Consider the following 10,037-nt stretch of genomic DNA (forward strand, 5'->3'; position numbering starts at 1 on the left):
GGTGAGGCACTGGCACAGGTTGCCCAAGGAGGCTGTGGATGCCCCAGCCCTGCAGGCATTGGAGGCCAGGCTGGATGTGGCTCTGGGCAGCCTGGGCTGCTGGTTGGAGACCTGCACACAGCAGGGTTGGAGCTAATGGTCACTGTGGTCCTTTGCAACCCAGGCCAGTCTGTGATTCTGTGGGTCTGTGTGAATCTCAGTGGGTCTCTATGTGTCCCCGTGGGCCCCATTGGGGGATCTGTGGGGCTCTAAGGGAATCTGTGGGTCCCTATGGGTCCAATGTTGCACACAGCAGGGGGTTGGAACTGATGGTCATTGTGATCCCAGGCCAGTCTGTGATTCTATGGTTGCTGTGGCAGGTTGGTACATTCTGATTCCAGAATGCAGAGCCCAGGCACTGCTGTCAGCCCCACACATCTCAGTCAGCAGATGTCAGAGCAGTGGTGTCACACACATAGTCTGAACCCAAAGCAATATTTCCACCCCTCCACCTCCCCATTACCTAAAGAATCATCTAGAAAGATGAAGAGGTGTTGGGAGCATCAGCAGGACGAGGGGAAATGGTTGGAAGCGGAGGGAGGGCAGCTGGAGGCTGGGGGTCAGGGAAGTTGTGTGCTGGGAGAGCGGTGAGGGGCTGAACAGCTGCCCAGAGAGGCTGCGATGCCCCGTCCATCGCTGGAGGGGTTGGAGGCCAGGCTGGATGGGGCCCTGGGCAGCCTGGGCTGCTGTGAAACGTGGGCAGGTCGGTGGCTTTGCAGGCGCTGTGGGGTCGCAGCTTCGCCATCCCTGAGCTCCCAACCCAAACCATGCTGTGTTTCTTCGATGTGCTGCTTGGCCACGTGGAGCACAGAGTGCAGCAGCAGAGAGATGGGGATGGGGAGCCCTGCATCCTTCCTTGGGGTCCTTGGAGGCATCTGCAGCCCTGCACTCCCTGACACTGCTGGCACCAAGGGGCCTCGGTCCTCACAAATCCTCCTTTAGGGACTTGCTATGGTTCAAAAGTAATTTCTGGGGATAAAATGTTTTTTGGAGGAATTCAATGGCATGTTGAGGATTCGTTCTGATGTAAATCAGGTTTTCTTTCCATTTCCTGGCCTCTGTGGCGTTGTTAAAATGCCGTGCTTGGCCCATACCCTTGCACTGTCTCTTTTAAACCGCAGGTACCATGCCATAGATTTAGTGCTTTAAAAAACAGTAATGGAAAAAGTACCTGGATTAATCTCCTGCTGCTTTGACCTCATTTCAAAGTCCAGAGGCGGTCGTGGCATTCAATCAAACCTACTTAGGGCAATCCAGATAACATTCCAATTAAGATGCAGCATCCCTCATCTAAAAGCCAAAATTCCAGAGAGATAAATGAAAATGAGAACAGAATAAAAACAGATCGGCTTTATCCTCAAAGCAGGATGCTGCTTGTGTGCTCAGCGATGGCTCATCTGCCACCGGAATGGAACGGGGCTGCTGAATGTGCTGGGAGCAGGGAGCAGAGCCTGGTCAGGGCTGTGGGCCTGGGCTGGGATCCCCTGCACTGCAATCTCCCTCATGCCACTGTTGGACTCTCCAGCATATCCACGGACCGGGGAGCCCCACACAGTTGGGTGCAAATCCCCAAGTCAGGAGAAAACCCTGAAATCCCCTCCCTCAGAACAGCACCAGGTTTGACCCGGAGCAAAGCACGGAACCCTCTGCTCACAATGCACAGGGAAGGAAGGGCTTCACCTGAGCAGCCCAGCTGCACGTGGGGACCAGCAGCAGAACAAACCCACAGACAGCAGAGCTTCAAACACAGCCAACCTTTGGAGCTTTTCCCAGCCCCGTGCCCGCACTGACTGCAGCACCCGAGCACACAGAGTCACAGCCTTTATTTCCCCCAGAATGAGCATCTTCCCGTGGTTACAACTATTTACAGGGCGTTGGGACGGCGCGGGGTGCTTGGGGCCGGCCTGGGTCAGCAGCCCTGCGGCACAGCGGGGCACGTGGTGGCAGCGATGGGGCACAGGGACAGCGCGTGGGACTGAGAGTAATGCACGGGGATGGGGACCCCGGTGGCCCTCACACGTGGGCAGCAGCTGAGGGAACACGAACAAGAGCAGATCCCGACGAGGGGCTGTGGTGAGGTGGCAGCAGGGCTGTGACAACAGCCGCAGGAGGCGACTGCAAGGAGCAGCGGGCCGGCACTGCAGCAAGGAGCCCTGCAGAGCATCCAGGCCTGGAGGTGGTGGAGATGGGGCAGGGATGGCGCTGCTGCAAGCTCAGCTGCTTCCTCACATCTCCTCCTCACAAAATCAGAGACGTGTAGCTCACAGGAACGAGGCCAGTGCTGTTTCCATGGCAGCAACGGATCCAATCTTCATCCACGGTGGAGAGCAGCTGCAGAACGTCCCCTTTTTGGAAGCTCAGGTGACCGTCAGCGGCACCGGTGTGGTCACACAGCGCCCGGACCGCTCTGCGCAACAAACACCGCTGCAGATCTGTGCCCCAGGGACCCCCCCCAAAAAAAACCACAACCCACCACCCACCAGCCGTTCTTTCAGCCCCAGGCAGAGCCCTGCATCACCTGTGGGACTGCGGTGAATCAGGCAGCTGCTTCTCAGGCTGTTCTGGAGCACGGCTCTTCTCGGCCAGCCCCTTCACCACCACGGCCAGGACACGGGAGCTGGGCGCCAGCCAGCTGGAGGGTCTCCTGCACAAAGCAAAGGAAGCCACAAGCTCGTTTGGGAATGCCTTTCCTACCCAGCCTACAGCCACCGTATGGAAAAGACCACGAGCCAGCGAGTTGCTGGGGCTGTGAGTGCGTGTGTATGCAGTTGGATGGGACGAGGCACTGTGCAGTGATGGGACACTGAAATTTTGCTCCTGACTGCAGCCCGGAGTCGATGCCGTGGCGTGTGCACAGGCCAAGCATGCTTGTCAGGCCAACAAGCTTTGTTCTGGTGATGTGGGAGCTGGGGAGGACCGCGATAACACCGCTGAGCACCAACCATGAGCTCCTGCTGCTCCCCACCCCCGCCTGCCCCACTGGGTCTCACCTGGATCTCACTGAGATGGCGTCAGGGCTGGAAGGGGAGCTCCTGGCAGAGGGGCTGCTGGCTCCAAAGAGTCGGCCCAGCCAGCTGCCCCTGTCGGGGCCAGGACTGCAGGCCCCTGGGTCAAGAGGTGCAGCCTGGCTCCTGCTTGCACCAGGCTGTGGAGAAGCAGCCGGAGGTTTCTCTCCAGCAGCTGGACCGGCTCCAGCGAGCAGGACGAGGTCTTCGGGGGAGGAGGTGTCAGCACTGCTGCTGGAGTTGGGACTGGAGAGTTCAGGGATAGCTTTGGTCTGAAGCAGCTGCAGCTCAGTGCCTTTAGGCTCTCTTGGAGGGGTTTGGGGTCGAGCCGCCTGGCCAGGGCTGGAATCCCCCGCAGCCGTCCGCAGCTTTGTCCACCAGACGAAGGGGAATCTTTCCTTGCTGGGAGCAGTGTAAATTCTGGAGGCCTGGCTCAGCTGGGCCCACCAGCTGCTGGGGCCAGCCCTTGTATCCCAAGGGCCTGCCTCAGGCCTGACTGCCCCCGGGAAGCTGTCAGCTCCCAGGAAAGCACGGCTGAGCTGGTCGCCCCAACGCAGCACGTGCTGGAAGGTCTGCTGCAGGGCAGCCCCCACCTGCGGGCCGGGCAGCGCGCTGTGCACAGCTGCTTGGCAGTGGGAGCGTGGGCTCTCCTCTGCTGCAGGTGCCCTCCCCAGAGTATCGGGAGGCAGCTCGTCTTCCAGGCTGGCCCCCGCGGCGCCGCTTTGGCCCTCCAGTGGCTGCGAAGCCCCCTGAGCAAAGCGATGGGCAGGAGATGGGGGTGACTCCATCCGCCGTGACAAAGGCCTTATGTCCACAGAGAGGTGATGGTGCTCAAAGAGCAGGTCGAGGTGGAAGGTCAGCACCGAGAGGGGCTGGAGGAGCAGCAGCAGTTCGTCAGCGAGGTGGGGGAGAGGGCCTTGGCTCAGAGCAAAGAAAGCCGTAGGAAAATACAGCACGGAGATGACACCTGCAAAATATGGACGGCGCTGTAGGGCTGGAAAACGTCCCCATCCCTTACCCAAAGAACCCTCCCATGCCAGCAGGTCAAAGGGGGTTTCACCGCTTCCAAACTGGTCGCCCCGATCGCCCTCATCCAGTAGGACAGCCATGGAAATCAAGGCCCTTGTCCACTGTGGAAGTCCTGGCCAAGCTTTGTGTGTGGAACGGGTATGGGGGGTATCACCCTGCCTCTACAAACACCCCAAGGGTCTCGTGACGTGGTGGGAGGCATTGCGTCCTACCTGGGCTATTCTGCAGGTGTGAGACCCACTGCTCCAGCTGCTTCGTACTGGACAAAGTAAAAGAAACCCAAGTTAGAGTTCCCAGGACTCCGCTCCAGCCTCCCGTCACAGCAGGGGCAGCCTGGGCCAGCACTCACTTCAAAAGGCCAAGGATAAAAGCATGAAACTTCTGCCTGGTGCTGCTGAGAGGGGCCAGCCCAGCCACACGCCAGCACAGGTTGTGGAGAGAGCGGGCGTTGGGGCCTGCGTGATACAAAGCATGCAGAGAATCACTGCTCTGGGTACAAACCCTCCCCAGCCAGTGGCCAGGCAGGAAAAGGGCTCAGAGGTGCTCGTCCCAACGTCTCCCCACACCCACCTGTCTTCACGGAGGCTTCCACCACACTCCAGGGTGAGTTCCTCCTCTGTCCTGTGATGACATCCTTCTGGTAGGGCTTCAGCCCGTCCTCCACCAGACCATAGAGCGCAGGGCACAGGGTGTGCAGCAGCAGGTAGCCCACGTCAGGGCTGAGCCAGCTGTCCCCCAGCTGAGCCTGAAGGCAAGAGGCAGCAGTGTGTAGAGACAGGGAGAGAAGGGAGGGAGGAGATAATGGGATCCTTCCCGCAGAGCTCCTTCTGAACTCCAGAGATGGGGAACTAGGGTACGATAAAACACAGAGCCACTGCCAAAGCCCCCAGAGCCCCTCTTCCCTTCCACCCACCCAAGCTGGGCCCTCACCTTTTGCACCAGGTTCCGTGCGGAGCTGAAGTGGGCGATGACTTTGTCCACAGCGGTGCTGACAGCAATCAGCAGAGCTGACAGGAAGGAAAATGTCAATGCAATCAGACACACCCCAACCCACCCCCGGCCCGGACAGACCTTGGGGGAGTGCGGGGTGTCCCTGTGGGGCCCTGCAGCTCCTCAGGGCTGCAAGGGGGCTGTGATTAAGGCAGGGGGAAGGGGCACAGGCTGCACTGAGGTTCTCATAGGTCTCAGGAGGTGCCCAAGGGGTCACAGGAGATGCCTGTAGGCTACAGGAGGTGCCCGTGTTTCTCAGGAAGTGCCTGCAGGCCTCAAGGGGGGGCCTATAGGCCCCAGGAGATACCCACAGGGCTCAGGAGGGGCCCACAGGCTTCAGGAGGTACCCCTAGGCCTCAAGGGGCGCCTGTAGGCCTCAGGAGGAGCCTGTAGGCTGCAGGAGGGGTCCGTAGGCCTCAAGGGGTGCCTATAGGCCTTATGGGGTGCCTGTAGGCCCCAGGAGATACCCACAAAGCTCAGGAGGGGCCCATAGGCTTCAGAAGGTGACCCCAGGCCTCAAGGAGTGCCTGTAGGCCTCAGGAGGAGCCTGCAGGCCTCAAGAGGGGCCCGCAGGCCTCGAGGGGCTCCTGCAGGCCTCAGGGGTGTCCGTAGGCTTCCGGAGGAGCCCGTAAGGCCTCAAGGGCTGCCCGTAGGCCGCAGGAGCTGCCCCTCTGCGGCCCCGCAGCTCCGCCCATCCGCCCCTCCCAGCCCTCCGCCCCGCAGGGCCCCGTTACCTTTCTTCTGCTCTGCCAGAGCACCCCGCCGTCCTTCCGGGCCGTTCCCGTGGGGCTGCGCTGCGCCCGGAGCTCCGGCGGCGGGTGGGGAAGGGCGGGCTGCGGGAAGGGCCGGGGCTTCAGGGAGGGCGCGGGGCTGCGGCGGTCCGATGGGGCACCCACCGCGCCGGGAAGCGGGGCCGGGGCCGGGCGGGGGCAGCTCGCTCATGGAGCCGGAGACCGCGGGGAGGGGAAGGGCGGAGGGGAGCGGGGAGGGCAGGGCCGGGCCCGGCGGCGCTCGGGGCCCGCCCAGGGCATTTCCCTGCGGGTCGGACGGGGAGAGGAACGGGGGAGAATGGAGGACGGGAGGAAGGGGGAGGGCAGCCCCAGACCCCGCGCACCGCCTCTGCTTCCCGAGCAGCCGCTGCCGCAGAGCTGAGGGACGGGGAAATGAGAGCGGCTCGGCCCCGTCCGGCGCGGAGCAACGGAGCAGTGACACGAGGCGTTGTACCGACCCGAACATCACCCTGTGCAAAGCCCCGGCCCTGCAGCCCCCCGTGTCCCAGAGTTCTCCCACCCACCTGCAGCCGTGGCTCAATGCCCCAGAAACAGGCACCCCGTACCCCCAGGGCTGGCTGTGGCTCTTACCCTCCTGATGCGTCTCCTCTCCGTGCTCAGCCTCTCCCGACCCCCGGGGGTCCCCACCGGACCCCCCACTCCTCCAGGTCCGGGTGTCGCAGTCAAAGCGCTCCCCAGGGCGGCTCTGCGTGGGCAGCTCTGCATCCCGCGGCCGTCCCTCCGCGATGGGCTGCAGGGAGGGTCGGGGTCTCCTCCGCGCCTGGTGGTTCTCAGGGGGTGCTGGCAGCCGCCCCCCCAGCACCGCAGGTGACACCCAGCTGGAGCCACTCGAGCCCCCCGGGGGTGCGGGTGGGCGCTGCGGGGCCGGCGGTTTGGGTTTGTTGGAGGCACTGCGGTAGCGCAGCTCCTTGAACGTGGTGATCTCCCTCTGCACGGAGCTGGAAGGCTTCACCCCCCAGTCCTGCTGGGGCTGCGTTGGCTCCCGGCTCGCAGTGCTGGGCAGGAGCTCGCTGTGGGGCGGCAGCTCGGTGTCAGGTGAGAAAACGATCAGCCAGTCGCTTCGATCCACCCTGGCTGGGATGGGAGCGGTCCCGACGGTGTTCTTCTTCCTCTTCTGGGCGAGCTCATGGAAGGAGGTGATGTTCTTCTTGGCTGCGTCTCTGCAGAGCTCAGCGCCGGGCTCGGGTGCTGCGGGCCTCGCGGGCAGGGCGGGCCGTTCTGCTCCGTGCCCATTGAGGAGCTGCAGCCGCCTCTTGGGCCGCGGTGGGATGGGAGGAGGAACGCTGCTCAGCCGTGGTTTGGGAGCGCTGCTCAGGTTCTGCTCCCAGCTGCACGGCACAGCTGGTGCCGGTGGTGCAACACTGGGGTCGGGCAGGGGGTTGCAGTTGGGGTCGAGGTCGATGGAGCTGGCTGTGATCTGCTGCACGGCCGCACTGGGAGAGGCTTCATTGTACTGTGAGTCGAGCGAGCTGCTGCTGCAGAGGCTGTCGGGGCTCTCTCCAATGAGGTCCTCCTCTCCCTGGAGCGCTGCTGGGTTGAGGTTGGCGTCTCTTCCATCACCTGCCCCAGGCAGCAGCTCTGCATCTTCTGCAGGAGCTGCGCTGGGCGGCTCTGTAGGGGATTGGGACCTTTCTGCTGAGAACCCTCTGTAGTACACAGACACCGGCGACTCGTCCAGGCTGAAATCCGAGCAGCTGCTGACCGAGGAGGAGGTGGAAGGCGGATCAGAGGGGGAAACCACCTCCTCCCCATCCTGCAGGTGGGGGAAATCCTCCGGAGCCGCCTGGTCCTGCAGGCCCAGCGTCACGGGCAGCTCGGCGTGGGATTCGCAGCAGTGACATTTCAAGGAGGGGTTGTTGGAATTGGCATCTACTTGCTCACAGCTCTCCTGACAGCTGCTGCAGCACTTCTGGTCCCCGAGCCCCGCGGTGTCCTGAAGCTCCGGGTGCCGGGAGAGGTGCAGCCCCAGGGAGATGTGCTGCAGGTGGATGTGGTTGAGGTTACACAGCAGCCCTTTCTTCGGAGCCAGCATGACGCCGATCCTGCTGGGAGCAGCGGGGCTCCGCGCAGAGCCGCACGGCGGTTCGGCTCACACCATCCAGCTCCTCCCAACGCCGAGGGCCTTTCCGTGCCTTGACAGCAGCGCAGACCTGGAGGAGAACCGACACGGAGCCGGGATGCGGCCGCTGATCTGGGAGGCACCGAGCGGGGATGGGTGCGGGGCCGCGGCGCCGGGATCGCTCCGGCAGGCAGGGAGCGGCTCCGAGGCGCCGTCAAGGAGAAAACGCCCTTGAAACGTCAACCGGAGCCGCCGCCGTCCACCGGCCACGGGAGAGGAGCCCCAGGAGGGCTCTGAGGACAGAGCGTCGCCGGGCAGTGGTCCGAACCACGCGGGAGGAACCCCCGGCCGCAGCCATCACCGCAGCGTGCCGCATTGCTCCGAGCATCCCGACGCTGCAGCGCAGCGCTGCGGGCGGTTCGTGCCCTCACGGGGCCCCATCCTTGGAACAAACCCCCCCCAGGGCCCTGAGGCCACCCCTCCCGCAGCCCCGGAACCCGCAGGGAACCCCAGCTCCCCCCGCTCCCTCCAGCCCCGCTCACCGCTCCGCGTTGCGGCGGCTCCGGGCTCTGAATGCGGAGGGAGGAGCCGAACCGAACCGCCCGCCCCGCTGAGCGCAGCCCTCGTCGGGGGAGGGGGGCGGGTGGACGGGGGTGGGGGGAACGATCCGCCCTCAGCGCCGCATCGTCATCACGACCAGAAGAGGCAGAACAGCAATAAATTACGTTTATTGACACACAGATCGACGGCACCGAGATGGGCCTGAGAGACCCGCAACCCCGGAGATAACGGGACGGGGGAAGCACCGGGTCCGGGGCTGCAAAACCACCCAAGGCAGAGCACAGAGCGCAGGGCACAGGGCACAGTGCCGGCCCCAGTCCCTCATTTCTGGCGTTTGTAGATTTTCCGTGCCAGACCGAGGAAGATCTCCTTGGGGAGGCGGTTCGAGTGCTTCTCAATCAGCTCCTGCAGGCGCCGGTAGCTGCTCTCCTCGTATTGCTGGAACGCAGCCCTCATCCCCACGGTCTCATAGAGTTCCTTCACCTTTGCCACCTTCTCGGGCTCCTTACGGCCGTAATTCTCCTGCAAACACAACACAGGGAGGTCGAGGGGCTGCGTGGGGCCGCTGCAGCTCTGTATGCTGGGGTTCAATAAGGCCAAGTGCTGCAGCAGCGGGGCTGGGGCAACCCAGGAGGCTGTGGGGAGACCGCATTGTGGCCTTCCAGTGCTTGAAGGGAGCAGATAAACAGGAGGGGAACGGCTGTTTGTGAGGGTGGATGGGGATGGGACAAGGGGGAATGGGTGTAAAGTGAGACTGGGAGGTTGAGGTTGGATATGAGGAGGAAGTTTTCCATCCAGAGGGCGGTGAGGCACTGGCACAGGTTGCCCAAGGAGGCTGTGGATGCCCCAGCCCTGCAGGCATTGGAGGCCAGGCTGGATGTGGCTCTGGGCAGCCTGGGCTGCTGGTTGGAGACCTGCACACAGCAGGGTTGGAGCTAATGGTCACTGTGGTCCTTTGCAACCCAGGCCAGTCTGTGATTCTGTGGGTCTGTGTGAATCTCAGTGGGTCTCTATGTGTCCCCGTGGGCCCCATTGGGGGATCTGTGGGGCTCTAAGGGAATCTGTGGGTCCCTATGGGTCCAATGTTGCACACAGCAGGGGGTTGGAACTGATGGTCATTGTGATCCCAGGCCAGTCTGTGATTCTATGGTTGCTGTGGCAGGTTGGTACATTCTGATTCCAGAATGCAGAGCCCAGGCACTGCTGTCAGCCCCACACATCTCAGTCAGCAGATGTCAGAGCAGTGGTGTCACACACATAGTCTGAACCCAAAGCAATATTTCCACCCCTCCACCTCCCCATTACCTAAAGAATCATCTAGAAAGATGAAGAGGTGTTGGGAGCATCAGCAGGACGAGGGGAAATGGTTGGAAGCGGAGGGAGGGCAGCTGGAGGCTGGGGGTCAGGGAAGTTGTGTGCTGGGAGAGCGGTGAGGGGCTGAACAGCTGCCCAGAGAGGCTGCGATGCCCCGTCCATCGCTGGAGGGGTTGGAGGCCAGGCTGGATGGGGCCCTGGGCAGCCTGGGCTGCTGTGAAACGTGGGCAGGTCGGTGGCTTTGCAGGC

General features: G+C 62.8%; 1 protein-coding gene across 1 annotated transcript; it reads right to left on the minus strand.

The window, feature by feature from the left end:
- Nucleotides 1–1,847: 1,847 nt before the first annotated feature.
- RUSC1 (RUN and SH3 domain containing 1) lies at nucleotides 1,848–7,957 on the minus strand. Its single transcript, XM_042839470.1, has 9 exons — nucleotides 6,425–7,957; nucleotides 5,798–5,896; nucleotides 5,004–5,080; nucleotides 4,644–4,818; nucleotides 4,423–4,528; nucleotides 4,286–4,332; nucleotides 3,030–4,011; nucleotides 2,558–2,683; nucleotides 1,848–2,446 (listed from the first exon to the last, which is right to left on the minus strand). The coding sequence occupies exons 1-9, from the start codon at nucleotides 7,884–7,886 to the stop codon at nucleotides 2,278–2,280; spliced, it is 3,243 nt and encodes a 1,080-aa protein (XP_042695404.1). The 5' UTR covers nucleotides 7,887–7,957; the 3' UTR covers nucleotides 1,848–2,277.
- Nucleotides 7,958–10,037: the final 2,080 nt, after the last annotated feature.

The sequence above is a fragment of the Centrocercus urophasianus genome, unplaced genomic scaffold (assembly GCF_019232065.1).
Source record: "Centrocercus urophasianus isolate 14NV4802_14NV808 unplaced genomic scaffold, USGS_Curo_1.0 seq_939, whole genome shotgun sequence".
In the NCBI taxonomy this organism is placed as follows: domain Eukaryota; kingdom Metazoa; phylum Chordata; class Aves; order Galliformes; family Phasianidae; genus Centrocercus; species Centrocercus urophasianus.

Coding starts and splice junctions, on each gene's coding strand:
- RUSC1 (XM_042839470.1), bottom strand. CDS start 7,886: ATGCTGGCTCCGAAGAAAGGGCTGCTGTGTAACCTCAACCACATCCAC. Junction 4,529..4,643: donor GGAAGCCTCCGTGAAGACAG/GTGGGTGTGGGG, acceptor TGTATCACGCAG/GCCCCAACGCCCGCTCTCTC. Junction 2,684..3,029: donor GCCATCTCAGTGAGATCCAG/GTGAGACCCAGT, acceptor TGCTTTGTGCAG/GAGACCCTCCAGCTGGCTGG.